Source organism: Cetorhinus maximus, unplaced genomic scaffold (assembly GCF_964194155.1).
Source record: "Cetorhinus maximus unplaced genomic scaffold, sCetMax3.hap1.1 HAP1_SCAFFOLD_140, whole genome shotgun sequence".
Taxonomy (NCBI): Eukaryota; Metazoa; Chordata; class Chondrichthyes; order Lamniformes; family Cetorhinidae; genus Cetorhinus; species Cetorhinus maximus.
Genome location: NW_027596136.1, coordinates 838176 through 862099, shown reverse-complemented (window position 1 = coordinate 862099; position 23924 = coordinate 838176). Strand labels below are relative to the sequence as shown.

Genomic DNA, 23924 nt, shown 5'->3' with positions numbered 1-23924 from the left:
GATTTATTCTCTGTCCGACAGTATAGCTACTGTTAGGGAGCCTATAGCCCACTTCCACCAGTGTCGTCTTCCCCTTGTTATTTCTCACTTCCACCCATAGGGACTCTACATCTTCCGATCCAAGATCATTTCTTGTTAGTTAAATTAATGAAATGAAGAGAAACTGTTTGGTAACCAGAGGAAACAATTTTAAGGTAATTGATAAAATAAACAGAGTCAAAATAATGTTTTTTTTAAAGAAAACACTGATGATCTGTAATGCACTGCCTGAAAATGCAGGAGAAGCAGATTCAACAGCAACTTAAGGAAATTAGACAAATATTTGAAAAAAGTTTGCAGCATTTTGAAAGAACAGGGGTTGTGGCATCTTTTGTCTTGAATCCTTCATGGGACGAGGGCATCACCGCCAAAGCCAGCATTTAGTGTTGTCTATCTCTGATGGCCCTTGCAATGAGTAGCTTGCTAGGCCATTTCAGAGGGCAGTTAAGAGTCAACCACATTGCTGTGGGTCTGGAGTCACTCTTAGGCCAGACCGGTTAGGGATGGCAGATTTCCTTCCCTGAAGAAGATTAGTGAACCGGATGGGTTTTTAACGACAGTCGATGTTAGCCTTATGGTCACCGTTGCTGAGGCTACTTTTCAATTCCCGATTAATTGATTGAATTGAATTTAAATTGCACCAGCTGCCATGATGGAATTTGAACTCGAGTCCCCAGAGCATTAGCTTGGGTCTCGGGGAGACTAGTCCAGTGACATTACCACTGCACCACGGTCTCCCCATCATCTGCTGTGATATCCAAATCCGCTAAAATGCCGTCATCCTCATCCCCTCCCTTTGTAACTCTTCTGTTGTACTGACACCTGTGCCCCATATCTGAACAATCTTGAAAGGCCACAATCATCGAGTCCTCCATCCTTTGCAACACCACAGAATGTCCCATTTGCACCATCAAGGCTGCTTGAAATGGCTGCTTCTCAGGATTTTTTAAAAAACAGCAGATATTTGATCCAAAGTCTGCAATCTTTTACAGTCTGTTAAAGTCCATGACATATTCCTCTACTGAATGACCATCTGTCTTTCAAAAACCCATCAAAGCCTGACCATGCCTCATGGGCATTGAATAGGGCATTGAATAGATCATCTTTCTCATCAGCTTCATTCATGAAGCTTCATAGAAGGTCCAAGCCCTCAGTATTCAACTAACAGGCACCCAGCTCACAAAATACTTAGAGCAACATTTTTCCCCTGTCCGGGGGGGGATGTGTGGGAGCGGGTGCAGGCAGATGGGTTCCCGATCGCCCCAGCCCCCGGTCGGGGGCGCGCTGCCATTTTATGTTGTGCACTCCCTGCGTGGGTAAGCGGGAGGGATTCCCTGAGCCAGCATGCGCGCGAAAGAGCGCACAGATCCCTCTGAGGCAACGTGCAGCCTCAGGGAGATCGGCTCAGGTTCGAAACATTAAGTAAAGACGAGAGAAAAAATGACTGACATGTTGGCAAGCGGGTCCCGCCCTCCACTCGCCGCCCTTAGCTTCTGGTTTTACTTTTGTTAGGAACAACAATGCCAAGCCCATACTTTGTTTTCCCTTCAGTATGGACATAACCTGTCTCCACATATCCACTTTATTTTTCCGCTGGTCACAAGGTTCAGGTTGAGAGAAGGTCAATGGGTAATCATACCCTGACATTTACACCTGCTTTCAACCATTCTTCACAAAATTAACTCAGATTACAGTCTTCTGTTTGACAAAAAAATGAGTTTCCAATTGTCACCTTTAGACAGTCATTCCCTGCGGCCATGTAATTCATTCTGAAACCAGTTGGTGAAGTCGGAAACCAGACACCAACCTTTTACATAATACTTTAGGCTTATTTACAGAATGCAAAATGACAAATGCCTGCCTCTTCCCTAACCAGCACTGAGGGTAGAATCTTGCCCCTGTTGGGCAGGCTTGGCAGGGGTGGCTGGGGCCGGAAGGTGATTTCATGCTGGCAGGCCAAGTAAGGCCCAGGATGAAACGTGAGTGGCAGCGCTCAGCACTGCCTGTGTGAGCAGGGGGGAGAAGGGTGAGCGGGGCACAGAGCTGCCTGTGTGGGCAGGGGGGAGAAGGGTGAGCGGGGCACAGAGCTGCCTGTGTGGGCAGGGGGGAGAAGGGTGAGTGGGGCACAGAGCTGCCTCAGGGAGATGAAGAGTTTTTTTTTAAAAATAAAGAATTGAAAAATGTAATAAAACGTCCCTCATGTGACTCAACTGTAAGGTTGGACGGGTGGCGAAAAATTGAACTTAATTGATTCTTTAATGGCCTTAACAGGCCTCTTAATTGTCGGCGGGCGCGCTGCTGACTCTAGCACGTGCCCACCGACCAGGACCAGGGTGCTCACCCAATCTCAACACACGTCAATTCATACTCGAGCGTGTTGGGCGCACACCCAGCCACCAAGCTAAAAATTTTGCCCCTAGTGTCCCAGAAGACCCTCTTTATAGGCATCTCTCACTGTTAGAGAAAGGCAATTGTTTATATAGCTTAAGGGGCACTGCTCAACATCAAGCATGGGGCAGGCCCCAAGTCTACATCAGCCAGAACAGAAATTCAACCAACACTGAGCTAACCTGCCCCAAACCTCCCTTTATACTCTTTTTGAAATCAGTAAACCAGTAGAATAAACTAATTAACAAAGGTTAAAGGGGCACTGTAACAAAGGACAAAACTTTAAAGGAAACTTATCTAATGAAATTAAAATGTTGTTCCCAGGGCTGATGATGCACTCCAGCCCCTGTGGTGCCCACCACTTGCAGAAGGCTTCAAGCGTACCAATAGACACTGCCTGCTCCCTTCATAAGGACACCCAGGCACCAACGTAGCCGTGGAATAGGGGCAGAAAGTCGGGTCCAACAACCCCCTGCACAGCCCATTGCCTGGAGCTGTTAGTGGCCAGGAGCGGACCCACGAGGAGGTCCTCCGATCTGTCCACCTCCCTCCACTCCGAGTGACCAAAGATCAGGAGGGCGAGGCTGAAGTGCAGTCAGAAATTGAGAAGCAGCCCTACAGATGATCAAAAAGGGCCTGCAACCTCACACAATTTATATAAACGCGGACTCCTCAAGGCTACGGAATTACAGGCAGCCTGAGAGTCCATGAGCCATCTTAACCTACGATTGTATGGGACTGCTGCGTGGAGCACCCTCCACGCCTAATCCCTGACGGCTAGGGGGAGGAGTTCCGCGTAGAGAGCCCCCCACTGGGGGCCGCGCTACCTCCGGAACGCCGCAGCATGTCTGGGCGAGAAAGTGAAGAGTGCGCTGCAGCAGCAGCCTGTACAGGAAACCCCTCCATGTGGAACGGGAAGGCAAGGCCCCCTTTATATGCTCTTTCTGAAGGCCCCTCTTGATAGAACTTATCTTGCAGGATTCCCTTTATATTCTCTGTTAAAGAAGCAAAGCAAAAAAAATCAATAAAACAAACTAATGAGAGGGGGGCGTAAACAGCCCCTGATACTCTTTCGAGTTATCAACAGTCACAGATTGCAACTCTTTTTCGAGTACAATCACAGTTCTTGGTTTCCGGGAGTGGGACGTGAACCCACAACCCTCTGATTCAAAGGCGAGGGCGCTATGAACTGAGCCACAGCTGACACCTCCTAAACAGCCCCTGATGGGGTACTGTCACTAAAACAAGGCCCCTCTTAATATGTGCTCAAGGTATTTAATCAATCCATGCCCTTCACCTGGATATCCTTAATCTTAATAATATAATTAATGTACCATTAACACTGGAAAGACTCAGCAAGTCAAGCAGCATGTGGAGAGAGAAATGGAGTTAACATTTCCGGGTCAGTGACCTTTCAATAAACCTGGAACAGTCAGCTATGAAACAGGGACAGCTGCTTTCCTCAAACATCTCAAGGCTTTCACGTGCACACACCCCTCCTGCAGCCAAAGGCTGTACACAATATCAAACAATAGGCTGCTATACAGAGGAAGAGCCTACCCACATACCCTATTTCCCCCCTTGAAGAGAGCCTGCTGGTCATCATGGAAGGGGACAAAGTGGAGGCCATGACAATTGCAACACAGGAGCAGATTCTACCCTACAAGTGATTCTGAACTGCAGCTAAGCCATGCGATAGCTGACCATGGAGTCTTTAATTAAAAAATACCTTCCCGCCATCATAAGATCAGCAGTATATACGAACCTAGGAAATAGGAGCAGGAGTAGGCCATTCAGCCCCTCAAGCCTGCTCTACCATTCAATAAGATCACGGCTGATCTGTTTATGTTTCGAATTCCACATTCCCATCTACCCCTCATAACCTTTGATTCCCTTGCCTCATAAGAATCTATCTGCCTCTGTCTTAAAAATATTCAGTGACCCCGCCTCCACCACCTGCTGAGGCAGAGAGCTCCAAAGTCGCACAACCCTCTGAGAAAAAAAATAGTTCCAAGTCAGGTTGGTATGTGGCTTGGAGAGGAACTTGCAGGTGATAGTGTTCCCATGCATTCGCTGCCCTCGACCTTCTAGGTGATAGAGGTTGCAGGTTTGGAAAGTGCTGGTGAAGGAGCCATGGTGGGTTGGTGCAGTGCAACTTATATATGGTACACACTGCTGCCACTGTACATCGGTGGTGGAGGGAGTGAATGTTTAAGGTGGTGGACAGGGTGCCAATCAAGCGGGGCTGCTTTGTCCTGGATGGTATCGAGCTTCTTCAGTGTTGTTTGAGCTGCACTCATCCAGGCAAGCGGAGACTATTCCATCACACTCCTGACTTGTGCCTTGTAGATGGTGGACAGGCTTTGGGGAGTCAGAAATTGAGTTACTCGCCACAGAATTTCCAACTTCTGACCTGCTCTTGTAGCCATAGTATTTATATAGCTAGTCCAGTTCCATTTCTGGTCAATGGTAACCCCCAGGATGTTGATAGTGGGGGATTCAGTGTTGGTAATGCCATTGAATGTCAAGGGGAGATGGTTAGATCCTCTCCTGTTGGAGATGGTCATTGCCTGACACTTATGTGGCACGAATGTTACTGCCTTTCACCCCTGTTTTAAAAAGGTGAATGCCTGATGGACAGTGTAAATCCTAGGATTAACAACAAACTGGGAATGGGGCAACTGTAAGTACTGTGGAGGTGGAGAATGCAGGTGAATGTCATCATTCAGGATCTTGGAACTAGACAACTTTGAATTAACTGGACTTGGCTATGTTATTCTGAAGTGGAATTTTCCAGGGAAACTGTGCACAGGTGCTCCAGAATTGAGTAGCATGACAATAGCACTAATCTGTCCGGGAGAGCTTTATCGCTCTCGGAGAGAGGTGAGAGTGTGGAACTTGCTGCCACATAGAGTGGTTTAAGCAGACAGAATTGAGGCAAACAAAGGAAGGCTTGATACATAAATACGAGGGGAATAGTGGAATATGGAGAACAGAGAAGACAAATGTCATTAGGGCAGGATGAGGTTTGTGTGCTCTATAAATAACTGCACAGACCAGTTGGGCCGAATGGACTCATTCTGCACTGTAGATTCCCTTTAATTTCACCAGCAGTTGATAGAAAATGATAAGACACATAATCCAGATGCAATTTCATTTATTGATACTTCAGTTACGAGGTTTTAGAAGAGAACTTCAGTTTGTATCATTTCTTCAGCATCCTTGATCTAGCAGCATTGTGGTATCCGTACCATTTAGCCTGAAAAAGGATGAAAAATGTTTAAAAATCTGTTTGATATGTAGTTTTTTTTACCCACATTTTTCTCTGCGGAACCTTGTGATCAGCCCCCTCCCATGCTATCATATAAATCTTGAGTTCTCTACTGCGAAGGCATATCAACAAGTTCATTGGCAAGAAAATCTTGTAATATACACTGGTTTCCCTCCAAATCTCTGACAGTCAGTTACCGGAGCCAGGATACCAAGTTTACTGAATTATCCTTTAAGGGCCATAGTTTCCTCTGCTCAATCACCTTTGCATTAAAATATAGCCGTGGATAAAGCAGGAGTTGTAATGTTGGTAGAGACTGCTAGTGGTTTTTGTGTTTGTGTCTGTGTTTTATAGCCCCACTCTGGGAGTTCCTTATCATTTAAATGGATTAGTATTAGCAAGAAGCTGGATAAAAAGCTGATTATCATTGTCAGAGTTAACTTGGCACATTTGGTCATACACTTGCCTGTGAACCTAAAAATCTATGGGTTTTAGCCTTACTTGGTTGAGACAACAGTGCACTGCCAAGGGAGTGCCACATTGTCAGATGACATCCTCCAGACAAGATGTCAGAGGCACAGTCTGCCAGTTTGAGTGATTGTAAAGGATCCTATAGTACAATGTTAAGAAAAACAACCAGCTTTCCTGACAAACAGCCCTCTTTCAACCAATTATTGCCAAAAACTGCTCACCTTTTAGTTGTGCTAGCTTGTGTGTGCTTGGTTAGTGTTTCTGCCCAAATTTAAAGTATTTTGGAATGTCTTGTGGGATGTGACAGGATGTTACGCAAATTCTTCTTTCATACTGATGAACGTGTAGCATTCTGCTACTGTGTAGTCGTCATGAAATTAATTTTCTACTCCTCCAAGTCCAACATGCCATCAATGAATGGGGGAAGTTCATATTATCACCACAAAATAAATAGTAGGACTGGAGCCTCTTTTTAATTTGCTCTTGGGATGTGAGCATCACTGGCAAGGTCAGTATTTGTTGGCCATCCCTAATTGCCCTTGAACTGAGTGGCTTACTGGGGCATTTCAGAGGGCAGATCTGAGTCAATCACATTGCTGTGGTTCTGGACTCACACTTAGGCCAAAGAGAAACAAATTTCCTCCTGTGAAGGACATTAGTGAACCAGATGGGTTTTTAAACAACAATCTGAAGTTTCATGGTCACCATTATTGACACTAGCATTTTATTCCGGGTATATTAATATATTGAATTTAAAATCCTCTAGTTGCTGTAATGGGATTTGAATTTGTATCTCTGGAGCATTTGTCAGGGCCTTTGGATCACTAGTCTACTAACAATACCACTACGCTACTATCCCCATGACAGACCTCACAAGTGTAGTGGTGGTGTAAAAGTACAGGGGTATTAGCTTTTCTGTACTCCTTTATATCATCGATAAAAGTGTTCACTAATCTGTTAGAATTAATAAGGCAATACTGGGGTAAGATTAGGGAATTTAATATGGGATATAAATTTAGGATTAGTATCAGTGTGGAAGGTTAGATGCTTTTATAAAAATTGAGATGAGGTAAATTATTTTTATTTTCAGCTTTTCCAAATCATTTTTCAATCCTTATGATGTGGAGGGTATCTATTTGCTAAAGCCCATTCAATCAATCTTCAGAAATCTTTTCTTTAATTTTCCTTCTATTCCAAAGGAAATAACTTATAGTTTGATGGGAAACCATCTGTTACCATATTCAAGTATTGACTCTTGATTTATGATGTTAAGACAGTGAGTGGTGACAAATTACTGGGCAGTGAGGTGGGGAGAGAGGAGGGATTCACAGCTGAATCTTTGCCCAACACAAAAGGAATTGTAATGACACTTACCAGCCAAAAAGACACAGAAGACAGCGGTATCCATATGATGGACCCTGTGAAGTACACAGCTGAGGTACGGTCAAGGGACATACAGGAAATAACCAGATGTCATCACAGCGAGGGTCCAATAGCTGAGATTAACAGACTAATGTTAACAGACTAATGTAAGCAACTAAGAAACATTCCTCATTTTTGAGAATAACAAATTAAACTCAGGGTGGGATAGTAACAAACAGCTTCTGGATGGGAAGGTTAGTAAGTATAGTTGGCAGGGGGTAGCGGGTGGGGGGTGGGGTGGGGGGAGGGGGGGTGATTTTCAACCTCCTTAATCAAACATGCAGATTTAAGTCTAGAACCTCACCACACTGTCAGTCACAGAATCAATCCAAATCAGACCTGAAATAGGCAGACACACAAGATTATCAGCAAGTATAAATGATACAATGACAACCTGTAAATAACTTGTTTATTGAGAAGGCAATCTCCTCAAGGTGCTGGAGATCCCGACTGAAATCATGTCAGATCTTTCAATAAATCACATCATCAAAAAGATCCTCAAGTGAAAGATTGATGATTGGATTCTTCTCAGTGTACAATAAACTATCAATAAAGGCTATCCATCAATAGCTCTCTTTAATGTTCATCATTCCATTCTCAACAACAAATTCCTGATTATCACTGTTTATCTTTGAAATGGAAATGCTTTTTTCAGCATTAATGACTTGACTCTGTTTTCTAAGAATGGACAATTCTCATTCCATCAATGCTGACCCATCTCCTCCTTTCGTTGTAATTAGCAGCTTCAGCTAAACTAAAAATTCTTTAACTAACAATTACCATGCAGGTCATTTTTAAATTGCCCTCACTCAGATCAAAAACAGAATTACCTGGAAAAACTCAGCAGGTCTGGCAGCATCGGCGGAGAAGAAAAGAGTCGACGTTTCGAGTCCACATGACCCTTCAACAGAACTGAGTATAGTTGGGAGAGGGGTGAAATATAAGCTGGTTTAAGGTGGGGGGAGAGAAGTTGAGGGGTGGATGTAGGGAAAAGCAAGCAGTGATAGGAGTAGATAATCAAAAGATGTCACAGACAAAAGGATCAAAGAGGTGTTGAAGGTGGTGATATTGTCTAAGAAAATGTGCTAATTAAGAATGGATGGCAGGACACTCAAGGTACAGCTCTAGTGGGGGTGGGGTGGAAAGACTGACAAGGTATTAGTTGTAGATTTAAAAATAATGGAAATAGGTGGGAAAAGAAAAATCTATATAAATTATTGAAAAAAAACAAAAGGGAGGGGGAAGAAACGGGGTGGGGATGGGGGGAGGGAGTTTAAGATCTAAAGTTGTTGAATTCAATATTCAGCCCGGAAGGCTGTAAAGTGCCTAGTCGGAAGATGAAGTCTAGTCGGAAGGCACTTTACAGCCTTCCGGGCTGAATATTGAATTCAACAACTTTAGATCTTAAACTCCCTCCCCCCATCCCCACCCCGTTTCTTCCCCCTCCCTTTTGTTTTTTTTCAATAATTTATATAGATTTTTCTTTTCCCACCTATTTCCATTATTTTTAAATCTACAACTAATACCTTGTCAGTCTTTCCACCCCACCCCCACTAGAGCTGTACCTTGAGTGTCCTGCCATCCATTCTTAATTAGCACATTTTCTTAGACAATATCACCACCTTCAACACCTCTTTGATCCTTTTGTCTGTGACATCTTTTGATTATCTGCTCCTATCACTGCTTGCATGTCCCTACAACCACCCCACCCTCAACTTCTCTCCCTCCGCCCCCCCACCTTAAACCAGCTTATATTTCACCCCTCTCCCAACTATACTCAGTTCTGTTGAAGGGTCATGTATACTCGAAACGTCGACTCTTCTCCGCCGATGCTGCCAGACCTGCTGAGTTTTTCCAGGTAATTCTGTTTTTGTTTTGGATTTCCAGCATCCGCAGTAGTTTTTTGTTTTTATCTCACTCAGATCAAACCCTTTATTTAAATTCTAACATCAGTTCAATTAGATTTCACATGTAAAAGAATTCCCTCCCCAGCACCTCAGCATTCTACAAATATTAAATGGTAATATAAAAATACAACCATGAGCATCACCCACCAGTGAAAATAAGGGCCACAAAGATGATGATGAGAGAGAATCCATGTGTCTTCATTGTGAAGCTGCTGAATATGAATTAGACTGCGCAGTGATGATATAGATACACATCCTCTTCCTGTTTACAGTATTACCATTGACATCCTGAAAGTCCCTAGATCGGACTAAATAAGTGACTAAATAATGATTTTCAAAACTTGTTTTTGGTTTCAATAGATGATTGTGAGAATCTAACCATGATAAAACATCGCCTTTATTCTGGGCCTCATGCTGTCCAGAAAAAAAGGGGATGAACCCTGGCTTCAGCTGTCTTTTATTAATTGAGTTTCAGGCATTATCAATAGCGTTGCAAGCCAAACAATGTTTTAAAAAATATTTCACCACCGAATGCTAATTGTACCGAGTGTATATCTCAATCAGGGAGAAAAGAACAATCATTGTAAATTTCCCTTCTTGTCCTGTCTGCAACCTTTGGCACAGCTGACCACACCATCCTTCCCCATCAGCTCGCTCCATCATTCAGTTGGGTGGGACGGCACTTGTCTAGTTCCATTTTTATCTGTCCTGTTGTAGCCAGAGAATCACCAGATATGGTTTCATTTTTTCAGCTTCAGCAGCAGTACCTCTGGAGTCCTTCAAAGACCTATCCTTGGCGTTTTCCTATTTCATAAGAATATAAGAAATAGGTGTAGGCCATTCGGCCCATTGAGCCCTCTCTCTCATTCAGTGGATCATGGCTCTTCTACCTCGACTACATCTGCTCTCACTATCACCGTAACTCTCCGTTTCCCAAATACCTAAACATCCATTGATCTCTGACTTGAATATACTCAACAACAAGAAGTGATATTTATATATCATCTTTAATGTAATGAAATATCCCAAGGTACTTCACAGCGGCATTATAGAACAAAGTATGCAACTGAGCTACAGAAGGAGATACTAGGTCAGATGACCGAAAGCTTGGTCAAGGAGGTAGGCCTTAAGGTGTGTTTTAAAGGAGGAAAGTGTAAGAAGTAGAGAGGCAGAGAGATGTAGGGATGGTGTTCCAGAACTAAGGACCTGGGCAACTGAAGGCTTGGCCACCAATTATTGGAACAATTAAAATTGAGGCCAGAATTCGGGGAGCGCAGATATCTTGGAGGATTGTCCGGCTGGAGGAGATCACAGAGATGGGGAGGGCCGAGGCCATGGAGTGATTTGAAAACAAAGATAAGAATTTTAAAATCAAGACTTGCGTCGAATTAAGACATGAGCAGCAGAGTTTTGGATGAACTCAAGTTTATCGGGGGTGGGGGGGTTAGAATTCGGGAGACCAGCCTGCTAGGAGTGCATTGGAATAGTCAAGTCTAGAGGTAACAAAGGCATGGATAAGGGCTTTAGGAGCAGATGAGCTGAGACATGGGCAAAGTTGGGCGATGTTACAAAAGTGGAAATAGGTGGTCTTAGTATTGGCACAAATATGAGGTCAACTGAACATCCACAGTTTGCTGCAGTGGAGAATTCCAAAGGTTCACAACCCTTTGAGTGAAGAAATTTCTCCTCATCTCAGTCCTAAGACTGTGACCCATAGTTCGAGACAACCAAGCAGGGGAAACATCCTCCCAACATCCACCATTTAACCCTCATCCTTAAGAATGTTATATATTTCAATGAGATCACCTCTCATTCTTCTCTGAGGAATATAGGGCTGGTACATTCAACCTGTCCTTATCGGATGCTCCCATCATCACAGGAGTCAGTCTAGTTAATATTCACTGCACTCCCTCTAAGGCAAATATATCCTTTCTAGGTAAGAAGACCAAAATTGTATCCAGCACTCCAGTTGTGACCTCACCAACATCCTGTACAATTGCAGTAAGTCTTCTACTCTTATGCTCCTATCTCTTTGTAATAAGGTGAGGTGATACACTTTGGTACAAAGAACATGGAGAAACAGAACAGAACAAAGGGTACTATTGTAAAGGGTGTGCAGGAGCAGAGAGACCTGGGTGTATACGTACGTAAGTCATTAAAGGTGGGAAGACAGGAGAGAGCTGTTTCTAAAGCAACATTATTCTAGGCTTCATTATTAGGGGTTTAGAGTACAAGAGCAGGGATGTTATGATGAACTTATAAAAGACACTGGTTAGACCTCAGCTGGAGTATTGTGTACAGTTCTGGGAACTTCCAGGACATGGATCTTCACGCTGCAAGTGGTTGGCTGCATGAGGTATGTTGTATGCTGCTGGCAGGGGAAGGGGGAATTAGACAGGGAGGAGAGAGATGAAGAGGTGGGGCGGCTGTGGAGGCCTAGGGTGGGGGGTTGCGGGGGAGGCTGGGAATGATAGGGGAAAGAGAAAGATGCTGCGGGGGTCATGGAATGGGTGAGATAGTTTATGGAGCAGGCGGGTGGGAAGGTCCGTGGTGGAGTGCAGGCAGGAGGTGGGGTCTGCAGGTGTGAACAGACCATGGGGGTGTGTGCAGGTGTGAACAGGCCATGGGGGTGTGTGCAGGTGTGAACAGGCCATGGGGGTGTGTGCAGGTGCGAAAGGGCATCGGGGGTTGCGGGGAGAAGGGAAAGGGGTTCAGAGGGAGGGGTCTCTGGTGTCAGCTGATGAGTCCTGGGGGCATATTGAGAGAATTGTTGAGAGGAAGGGATGGTGAGGGTTAAAGGGGGCAGTGGGAGCTGGTAAAGTGAGGGTCCTGCTATGACAGGTGAAGAGACGTTGAGGGTTGTTGTAGGGGACAAGGAAGTAAAACCAGATTCTGGAGGTCGGCAGGCTGAGGGGGGTGTACATGCCTATTGTTACAGGGGTGGGCTCCTTGGGAAGCTAGGGGACGTGGACATTCACTAGCATGGGATGGCGGAGGGTTATGGGGGAGGGTTGTAGGGAGACTGTGGGGAGGTCAAAGGTCGCACCAGGAGGGTCAATGGTTATGGGGAGGGTGAAGGTGTTGGACCCCACCTGAAAAGTCACACATACCATGGCCGCTTGCAACTATCTAGAGCCTTGAGGTGGAGACCTCAAGGTGCTGCATGGGAGCTGGGCCAGTGGGGATGAGTGGACTAGTGGGTCCACTCAACTGGACAACTGAAGGGGAACCCCAGCAAGTGGTACTGAGCTGAAGAAGGGTCCAATGGACTCGAAATGTTAACTCTGTTTCTCTCTTTACAGATGCTGTCAGACCTGCTGTGTTTTTCCAGCATTTTCTGTTTTTGTTTCAGATTCCCAGCATCCGCAGGATTTTGCTTTTCTCACTCCTTCTAGCAGGGAGGACACAGCCTGCTGACCAGTTTGCCCTGTTGCCTTGGACGACATTGGCAAGTGTCCTCCGGAGATTGGGGGCCTGGCTTACCTTGGCTGTCCTGCTCCCTCTGCAGTCACAGAGGACAAAGCTGAAGGGGTCACAGACAAGGGGGTTTTCCGTAGAGCTGGGCACCCTCACAGTCCTGAGTGGAGGTTCCAGGGATGTCCAACAGCTGCTCCTCCTCCCTTTGGATGCCTGAGGGCCCCTGCCTGACTCCTCGAGGTGAAGAGGCACCTGGAGGGAGGTCGAGTTGCCCCATTCTCCCCCCCCTCATGTAGCCACAGCAAGATATCTATAGCTACAGCGATGGAGTGCAGGTCAGCGCGCATCTCTGACAGAAACTTGGCGTTCTGCTGGACGAGGTTCTTCATGCTGTTCGCCGTCCTCCCCATGGAGGTCAGAACCACTTCATCAGAGAGCAGGCGGATGGACTCCTCTGCCTCATGTGCCACTGTTGAGTACCTCCACCACCTCTGCCTCATATCCCCCCGCCTCTTGCAGCATTTCCAGCATCTCGTGCAGGGCCGATCCCAGAGGCTCATCATCCGACTTGGACATCGCAGGTGCCTCTTCCCCAGCCGTCCTCCGAGTGCCGCTGAGCTTGGCTGACCCTGCCTCCTCCTGCTGTGGACACATGCCCTTGTGGTGACCACCAGAATGTGGGACCCTGCCAGAATGAGATCTTGTACCCACCATGGTGTGTGTGTGTCTCAGGGCTGCTGGAGGGTGTAGGTGACTGTTGTGATGGCTCTACAGATGCACTATCTTCCTCCTCCCCACTGTCCTCGGTCCTATGTGGACTGGACAGGGCTGCTTCTTCTGGCCTTCCCCTCTTCCTGCTGTAAGTGAGAGAGGAGAGAGAGCGAGTGACTGTATGAGCTGCCTCCAACCTGGAGGAACGCATGACCCATAGGTTTCTGTGTGACTACACTATGCGTGGATCCTTGCTGAATGGAGGCTGCCCGCCAACCCCTCCATCTCCACAGGCTCGGACTGGTTCCTCGCCAGCCAGCTCAGCAGCCTGCTCTTCAAACCCTGCAAGGTTCCTTAGTTCAGATGGCCCCCCCTCCTATCTTCTCCCTCTATCTCTTGCCTGTTGTGCCATAACGTTTCCTGCGCAAAGAGAGAAGATGGGGTTGTGAGCTTTTGGGTTTCAGGTATCTTTCTCATGCTTCCACTCTTACAAGTAACCCACTGGATTGTGTGCCATGTGATTGATGCATTGTAGGTTGTTCACAAGGGTTCTGGGGCAGCACCCTCCAGAATAGTGAATGCATGCAGCTAGAACAATAAGACTCACAGAGGCATGTCATCAGCAGTGCTTGCTGGTGCCCTTAGTGCCTAACCCCCTTCACCCTCCCTCCCCTGCCTCCGCGCGCCCCCCCCTCCCCACACAATCCCCACACTGAGACAGCACCTGAGCTGTCCATGTAGAGGGGTCAGAGATCCACAATGGCCACTCCACTTGCAGACTGGGTGGACTGCAGTGGGGCTATGAGGCATCACCTTGTCACGTTGAGTAGCTCTTTTCTGTATGGGCTGCAATGATGGTGTCCTTGCCACTGAGGCCCATGTCCCCTCTACCCTTCAGTGAGGTGAGTGTGAGCAGTTGAAGGTTTGCTTACCCTGGCAGCGTGGATGAGGTCCTTCATCCGTTTCCGGTACTGCAGGGCGGTCTTCCGGTGGACACCAGCCACCATGGCGACTTCCTCCCATGCAGGGTCAGCCACGGGGCTCGGCCCCCTCCTTCCATCCTCGGGGTACAGGACTCCCCTCTCGGCCTCCACTGCATCGAGCAGCACATCGAGGGAGCGTTGCTGAACCTTGAGGCCGGAGCTCTCTGGGATCGCCCGGCCATCTCTTCCTTCCACAGTGGCTTCACGACAAAGAAGTTGATGTCTGGGTGCCTTTTAAATATGGCCACCCCGCCATGCAATACGCCGGGAAACCCCCGACTGCATAATTAATGAGCCCAGCATCAGGCGCAAATTCCCATTGGGCTCTGGGGCGGGAAACACTCCCAGTTCCCACCACAGGGAAATCCTGGCCAAAGTCTCCAACATTAGATGTGATTCTGCGATTGGACAGCACTTGCTAAACAATCGTGATTGTGCTAAAACCAGTTTAAGATTATCAGTGATCAAGTCAGGTTCACTGCCTCTGAAGGCTGAGCAGAAGAGGCGAGTGCCAAGACGGGCTTGTTAGAAGGCCCACCAGCGTTCTCTGAGACTTCGGACCATTTGTATAAAAGATTATTAGTCCCTCTATCCCTCCACTCTCATTCCACTCACCCAATCCAATGCCCTTCACAACTCCCACCATGCCACCTCATGAAAGCCCATATTCACATCAGTGGCGTAACCCTCTCTGTTACTTCATCAAAGATAACATTGTACAGGACAGGTTATTGAGCAATGTTGTGGTGCACCAAGGTTGAAGCTCATTTTCTGGAATATCTAAAAATGTTTCTTCCAACTCTTTCACTTCAGAGTCATCCTGTGGTTTCTGACTGAGTGCTTTTACAACAAAAGGAAGCCCTCAACCTCACCAAGAGAGTGAATTGTTAAAGTCTAACCTAATACTTTTCTTAATCATTATTATAGGCTAAACTTATTAATTACATTGTGCTAAACAGCATCACATACAAGGGAATTATGAAATGTGGATACCCCACATTGTTTTGTGGCATCTTCAGTAGGCATGGACTTCACTTGGTTAATATAATTGCTATTCCACCAAATAAAACCTCTAATTATAAATCTTTCTTTGACTCAGTACCATTTCACACCAGTCAAACCAGACATTTTCAAGTACTATTTTTCTGGCGCTTCTCATTAAAGCTGTCTGCATTACCTGTATCAATGCACACTGGCATGTAATTTCATTAGGTTTACTGAAGTGACTAAGATGGCCATTGCTTTGAAAGTCAGCCCTGACTCAATAGCTCGGTGATACTTTAAATTAGCAAACCACCTTGCTTAACAGGCAAAGGCTAAAGGTTACTAATGCTGCAATTATAGAAACAAATCGATCGCAGTATAGTATAGCTTAGCATACTTCAGGACTGTCTGATTAACCCTTTCCTTACAATCGTGACACAGCTTCAATTTATTTCCAATTTAGCAAACATAAAGATTTGAAAGAATTGTTTTCTTCATAATGACCTCACTTAAGTTGCATTTCGTTTTCATTATGGTGCATTCAGCGGTTTCCGTGACGCCAGTGTTGCTGAATAAACCTGAAAGAGAATGAGAATGTCTATCAACCTATGACCATCCTGCGACTGTTTATCTAAATGTAGATGGGAGAGCTCCCTTTAAATCTGCCAAGCTGCACATCTGTTGGCCAAGGAGTTCAGTGTAATGTAGGAAGGACCATGCCTTTGTTCTCTGGGTTTAAACTCCTCTGTGAAATACTTCAGCATTGACTAGAGGTATAAACCCATAACTAGCCTATTTAAATGCAGGCATTAACAGGTTTGAACAGCTTCTGATGAAGGACTTGAAACATTGACTGTTTTTCTTTCTTCACAGGTGCTGCCTGAACCGGTTAATTTTTAGCAGCATGTTATGTTTTTATGTCGGAGTTCCAGCATCTGCAGTTGCCTTTGTTGAACAGGTAAGAAATAACTGTAGTGCCCGTGGTGATTAATAAGGGCCAGTGGAAGGAAGAATGGTGTCAGCGACAATGGGAAGCAGGTGGATCCAGGAGCCATCCAGGAGCAGTGGACCAGGATGGGAACCAGCAGAAACAGCTCAGAGCTAGCTCAGCGTCGGGTGAATAACTCCCAGATTAGGAGCAGAAAATGCCAGAGGATGCAGGAGGCTATAGAGTGGCGACAACCCAGAAGAGGATACAGACCCTGTGGCAAAGGGTGATGTTGGAGGTCACTGTAAGTTTCGTAAGCTGTGGAGAAATGGACCTTGGCCCAGGGCAAGTGGATTTCTGGCCAGGATATACACAGCAGCTAAATAAAGCCGATAAACCAGCCATTCGTTGAAGTACAGTCAACAGCTAGGTGGGTAGGCCATAGGTTTGGAAAATGTTACCTTCAAATACCCATGACAGTCGGATTCTGCAGAGCAGTGCAGTCCTGATGATCCAGGGAGTCACATTTCAGCAAAGTTCCAGAAGTTGAAAAGAGGTGCTCAGTGAAACAAAGAGCAAGCAGGATGGGGATGGTGGGCATGGGACTTTCCAGAGGTAACATTAAACTTGCAACTTCAGCTCATGATTTGGACTAGAATGCACCCACTGATAAGAGTCAAGGGAGTCAAGAACAGTGGAACATTGGAGACTGGGAAAGAACGGGCAATGGATGACCAAGGCTCATGTTGTAGAGAAAAGGAACTGCCGGCCCAGGAACCATCCTCATCAAAACCTCTCAGGGTCAGGCTCTTGGGCTTTGGTGAAAAGGAAATAAGTGATAAATTTGAATACATGACTCAGCAGTCATTATTAGCACCGCTCTTGCAGTACACGCTGTACTCTGTGTTGCTGAAGAATTACTACATGTACTCTGGGCCCTGAATAATGTCTAACTGATTTGCAACAAAATGACTTAGGACAACTCCTCCTTCATTATGCCCATAGCACGTAACATATTTTGGCATAGCTTTTCTACCATGGCCATCTTGGAGGAGGGTAAGCTTTTAACCCTGGCTGGTCTACCCTTTTTGTCTGATCTCAAGATGGATGGATACCTGATTTGCCTGAAAAGAGAAGAGCAATGAATTGCTTAACAGGGTGAATAGCCCTGATAATATGTTTGCCGCATACTGCCTCTCTCATGTACAGTAAAATGACAGCAACAACTTGCAATGATTTACATTTATATAGTGCCTTTAATGTAGTAAAGCATTCAGAGGTGCTTCAAAGCACCTTCTTTATCCTTTCATGGGATGTGGGCGAGGCCAGCATTTGTTGCCCGTCCCTAATTACCCTTGAACTGAGTGGCTTGTTCGACCATTTCAGAGGGGCAGTTAAGAGTCAACCACATTGCTGTGGGTCTGGAGTCACATGTAGGCCAGACTGGGTAAGGACAGCAGATTTCCTTCCCTCAAGGACATTAGTGAACCAGATTGGTTTTTAATGTTGCCATTATTAGTCACCATTACTGAGACTAGCTTTCAATTCCAGATTTATTAATTGAATTTAAGTTCCATCAGCTGCCATGGTGGGATTTGAACCCACGAAAGCATTAGCCTGGGCCTCTGGATTACTAGTCCAGTGACATTACCGCTATGCCACCATCACTTCACAGGGACATTATAAACTAAAATAGGACACTGAGCCACATAAGGAGAAGGAGATTTTTAAAGGAGGAATGTCAGAGGCAGAGAGGTTTAGGAAGGGAATTTCAGAGATTGTAGGCATGGCCACCTGTGGCTGAACAATTAAAACCGGAGATGCTCAAGGGACCAGAATTGGAGGGGGACAGGTATCCCAGGGGATAGTGGGCTGGAAGATCTTACAGAGATAGGAAGGGACACAGCCATGTAAACAAGGATAAGAATTTTTAAATCAAAATGCTGTTAACCGGGAGCCAGTGTAGGTCAGCGGGCTAAGCAGGGTCATGATGCAAGTTACCACACAGGCAGCAGAGTTTAGGATGACATTTAATTTTATCGAGAGTAGATTGTGGGAGGAATGCATTGGAATAGTTAAGCCTAGAGGTAACAAAGGCATGAATGAGGTTTTTCAGCAGCAGATCAGCTGAGACGGGTGAGGTCGGGCGACCTTACAGAAGTGGAAATAGTTGGTATTAGTACTGGCACAGATATGAGTGAAAATGACACCCAAGGGTGCAGACAGACTGGTTTAGTCTCAGATGGTTGCCGGGGAGATGAATGTAGTCAGTAGCGAGGGAAAGGAGTTTGGAGTGGGGACTGAAAACAATGGCTTCAGTCTTCCTAATATTTAATGAAAGGAAATCTCTGCTTGTTCAGTACTGAATGTCGGATAAGCAGTCTGATAATTTAGCAACAGTGGAGGAGTCAGGAGAAAGAGATGTTGGTGAAGTGGAGCTGGGTGGCGTCAGCTTACATGTGAAAATGAATGCTGTGCTTTTGGATGATATCGCTGGGGGACAGCATGTGCATTAATACAATGATTTTGCCATGTTAGCTTCAGACACTGCAATCTGACCTGGCAACCTAAGCTTTGCAGCCAGATTTTGGTATCAGTTTCTTGGTCAGCCGTGCGTTTGAACCCTTGTGAGCGAGTGTTCCAAAGGCAGCCTCGATCCTGTGTGGTCCGCTCCTACTTGTTTACACTGGGTTTCAGGGCTCTTGCTCACATCTTGAAGATCAGATAAAGATTCTGTGCATTTATAATTAGGCCCACTGGGATAATATCAGGCAGGCAGTGTAAAATAAATTCCAAGAGTGGAACACGGGACCACAGGTTCAAACTAATAGATGGCAAACAGAGGACTAAGTTGAGGAAATTTTTCTCACTGGAAATATTCCTCTCAGGGTGTCTGCACCTATCATTTTGTTTATTTCCTTGAGGATACATTTTTCCAGTGTTCCCTAAATATTGGGGCATGATTGTCCTTGCTGAACACAAGTCAGATAAAGGTTGTTTCCCCTGTACCACATATATGCTATACTTCACTCAGTCTAACATGAGTCTTTTAGATATCCCAGTGTAATACTGAGCAATGGATTGAATAAAGAGAGAGTCAGGCCTTATCCTGAATGATCGCATGATCTTGAATATTATTTCCATTGGAGGATATCATTATCAGCTGTAAAGCCTTAACCTTTGGATCTCAATAAATCTCTCCATGTCTCTCTCTTCCTTTAAGATGCTCCTTAAAACCTACCACTTTGACCAATCTTTTGGTCACCTCTTTCCAATGATCCGTTCTTTAGCTCGGTATCAATTTTTGTCTGATTCTGCTTCTATGAAACTCCTTGGGATATTTAAGGGGCTATATAAATGTAAGTTGTTGTTAATAAAGCAATATCCACATGCACACTAGTCATTCCTTGTTAAGATGTTTTATTTATTTATTCATTTAGGGGATGTGGGCTTTACTGGCTGGGCCAGTATTTATTGCCCATCCCTAATTGCCCTTGAGAAGGTGGTGGTGAGCTGCCTTCTTGAACCGCTGCAGTCCATGTGGTGTAGGTACACCCACAGTGCTGTTAGGAAGGGAATTCCAGGATTTTGACCCAGGATGGTGAGTGACTTGGAGGGGAACTTCCAGGTGGTGGTGTTCCCATGTATCTTCTGCCCTTGTCCTTCTATATGGTAGTGGTCGTGGGTGTGGAAGGTGCTGTCTAAGGAGCCTTGGTACACACTGCTGCTACTGTGGGTCGGTGGTGGAGGGAGTGATTGTTTCTGGATGTGGTGCCAATCAAGCGGGGCTGCTTTGTCCTGAATGGTATCAAGCTTCTTGAGTGTTGTGGGAGCTGCACTCATCCAGGCAAGTGGAGAGTGTTCCATCACACTCCTGACTTGTGACTTGTGGACAGGCTTTGGGGAGTCAGGAGGTGAGTTACTCATCGCAGGATTCCCAGCCTCTGACCTGCTCTTCTAGCCACAGTATTTATATGGCTAATCCAGTTCAGTTTCTGGTCAATGGTAACCCCCAGGATGCTGATAGTGGGGGATTCAGTGATGGTAATGCCATTGAACATCAAGGGACGATGGTTAGATGCTCTCTTGTTGAGGCAGTCATTGCCTGACACTTGTGTGTAACACAAGTTATTGACTCTCATATTGAAGTGCTTGGGAAAAATAAGAGGATTTGCAATGCTGGTGCCCATGCTGGCCCATGAAGGAGGGCTCATGTCCAGCAGGGTACTCACTACAACTTGGCATCTTCCTGGTGGAATGTGGTAGCTATCAGAGCCTCATGTGCATCCCTGCCTTGTCTGGCCCATGCTAGCGTGAGGAACTAGAGATAGTTTCAGTAAGTTATCTGTGTATTTGTGTGTGTTAGAATTAAAATATATCTTTAAGTTTAATTTGTGTTTCTGTATTGGTGTGTTAAGAAACAGGGGATCTTGAGTTTTGGTTTCACTTTAAAAGATGCCTGTATTCTAATGAGGTTTTATGACTCTTGAAGGGAAGTTAAAACAAACACAAGGTAGAAAAAACTGCTGTTGCCTAGCAACAGGAGGCCCACAGACACAGGGAGAAACATAACAGCAGTTTTTAGTTCAGTTGAAACCAGGAGCCAGGAGAAGCTGGATGCAGCAGAGGGAACTGCAGAGAGCAGATTTCCCAAAAGAACCGAAAAGGTTCCAATGCCAGGGAGTGAGACAGAAAGGAGAGGTCCCAAGAAGACCTTCTAGTCAAAGGAAGAACAGGAACCTGGTAAAGGTCCTGTTAAGTGAAGTCAAGAGTGAGAAGCAGAGGAAGGCTCCAAGCTTAAAGGGTGAAAGCTGCAGGACACAGACTTAAAGCAAAATAGGCTTGCAAGGAGCCAGAAGATCCAAGAAGACAGCCAAAGGTTGGTGACTCCTTACTATATGGGTATGTGAAGAAGTGGTGTTCCGTTGGCATGGCTGAGTATCTGAGAGTGAGTGCATGGAAAGCAAAGCTTGAATGCATGTGGCGATCCAGAGGAGAGGAACATTGGAAGGTGGATTCAAAACCCTGGAGGTGGACCCTTGTGGAAGGCGTCTAAGAGAAAGCGTAATTTGGGAGAATATTCCAAAGTGGGTTCTTCAAGAGTGGAGATTGGAAACCCTCTGGAGAAAGACAGAGTTCAGCGAGACCAAAGCAAAATACTGCGGATGCTGAAAATCTGAAACAAAAACAGAAAATGCTGGAAAAACTCAGCAGGTCTGACAGCATCTGTGGAGAGAAAAACAGAGTTAACGTTTCAAGTTCGTATGACTCTTCTTCAGAGCTAAAGAGAAGTAAAAACATGATGAAATGTATACTGTTTAAGGAGGGTGGAGCAGGTGAAGCTGGATAGAAGGCCAGCGATAGGTGGAGGCAAAGGAGAGATTGTCAGAGATGTCATGGACAAAAGGACAAAGAGGGTGTTAATGATACTGGCTAAAGGAGGTGCTGATGGTGGCATTAAGGTTAGAAAGCAGAATGTGATAATAGCAGGACAAGGGTAAGCACTCTGGAAAGAACAACATGAACAAGTGACAGATGGCCCTAGTGGGGGTGGGGTGGGGGGAGAGGACGGTGGTGGGGAAAAAAGATCAAATATAGGATAAAAGGTGGGGATAAAACAATGAATAAAAATGAAAATAAATAAAAATAAGTGGATAAAAATAAAAATGAATATTGAAAAAAGGGGATAAAAAAGGAGTGAGGATGGAGGAGAGAGTTCATGGTCTGAAGTTGTTGAACTCAATGTTCAGTCCGGAAGGCTGTAAAGTGCCTAGTCGGAAGATGAGGTGCTGTTCCTCCAGTTTGCGTTGAGCTTCACTGGAACATTGCAGCAGGCCAAGGACGGACATGTGGGCATGAGAGCAGGGTGGAGTGTTGAAATGGCAAGCGACAGGGAGGTCTGGGTCATGCTTGCAGACAGACCGAAGGTGTTCTGCAAAGCAGTCACCCAGTCTGAGTTTGGTCTCTCCAATGTAGAGGAAACCACACTGGGAGCAACGAATGCAGTAGACTAAATTGAGGGAAGTGCAAGTGAAATGCTGCTTCACTTGAAAGGAGTGTTTGGGCCCTTGGAGTAGGTAAAGGGGCAGGTGTTGCACCTTCTGCGGTTGCATGGGAAGGTGCTGTGGGAGGGGGATAAGGTGTTGGGGGTGATGGAGGAGTGGACCCGGAGGGAACAATCCCTACAGAATGCCAACGGGGGAGTGGGGTGAAGGGAAGATGTGTTTGGTGGTGGCATCATGCTGGAGTTGGCGGAAATGGCGGAGGATGATCCTTTGAATGCGGAGGCTGGTGGGTAAAAAGTGAGAACAAGGGGGACCCTATCACGGTTCTGGGAGGGAGAAGAAAGTCTGAGGGCAGAGGCACAGGAGATTGGTCGGCCACGGTTGAGGGCCCTGTCAACCACAGTGGGTGGGAAACCTCTGTTAAGGAAGAAGGAAGACATGTCAGAAGCGCCGTTTTGGAAAGTAGCATCATCAGAACAGATGCGACGGAGGCGAAGGAACTGAGAGAATGGGATGGAGTCCTTACAGGAAGCGGGGTGTGAGGAACATTGTTGATTGTTATAAAAACTTTCACTGTTCAACATATACCCCGACTCACACTCCTCCCAGTCATGTGTCCAAGTGCAACCTTCCCCACTCGTAACCCCTAGTAAGACCTAGCCCTGTGGCCCCTTTTCCTGTCTGAGGCCACTTGCTTCCCCTTCCCATGCATCAGGCCAGTACCGCCCTTTCCCCAGTGCAGCCCTAAGCCTGAAGCCCATTAAAAGCCACCCCCCCCTCCCCCACCCAGTGCGGGGGAATGATTCCGGCGTGATGCAAGTGTAGTAAGATGATGTTCCAACGTACCACAGCGAGAAGCGAGACCTGCCATTGACAGGTGGACAATCGCAAACCCGTTTGATGACAACAAGGTAAAACCGATTTTTGGCTCTCTCGGCATATTTTCCGCTCCCGGTCCCGCTCACCATCACGCTCACCACAAACAGGGGCGGAAAATCCTGGCCGGTGTATTTGGATTTTCAGAAGGCTTTCGATAAGGTCCCACACAACAGGTTATTGAACAAAATGAGAGGGCATGGGATTGGGGGGAATATACTGACACGGATTGAGAATTGGTTAAAGACAGAAAACAGAGAGTAGGAATAAACAGGTCACTCTCAGGTTGGCAGGCTGTGACCAGTGGGGTACCACAAGGATCAGTGCTTCGGCCCCAGCTGTTCACAATCTGTATCAATAATCACAAAACAAGGTGAAAATGGGAGCTGTGAGGAGGATACAAAGAGGGTTCAAGGGGATTTAGACAGGCTAAGTGAATGGGCAAGAACATGGAATCTAAAGTGAAAAAGATGTGAAGTTATCCATTTTGGTAGGAAAAAGCAGAAAGGCAGAATGTTTTTT

The 23924-nt window shown here is 46.0% G+C and overlaps 1 protein-coding gene and 1 long non-coding RNA gene across 3 annotated transcripts in view; one reads left to right on the top strand and one right to left on the bottom strand.

Moving 5' to 3' along the window:
* LOC144672908 (serine protease inhibitor Kazal-type 4-like) overlaps nucleotides 1-23924 on the top strand; it is a 65126-nt gene that overhangs the window by 9680 nt on the left and 31522 nt on the right. For both annotated transcript variants that reach the window (XR_013574202.1, XM_078534911.1), the window contains exon 2: nucleotides 16467-16551. Coding sequence is in view for 1 of the 2 variants with exons in the window: in XM_078534911.1 (XP_078391037.1) it covers nucleotides 16467-16551 (85 nt within the window). In the remaining variant the exon portion in view is untranslated. The remainder of the gene's footprint in view (nucleotides 1-16466; nucleotides 16552-23924) is intronic.
* Nucleotides 7573-9700, bottom strand: LOC144672909 (uncharacterized). The gene is made up of 3 exons (XR_013574203.1): nucleotides 9646-9700; nucleotides 7896-7930; nucleotides 7573-7665 (listed from the first exon to the last, which is right to left on the bottom strand). It is a non-coding gene; the product is annotated as an uncharacterized LOC144672909 (long non-coding RNA).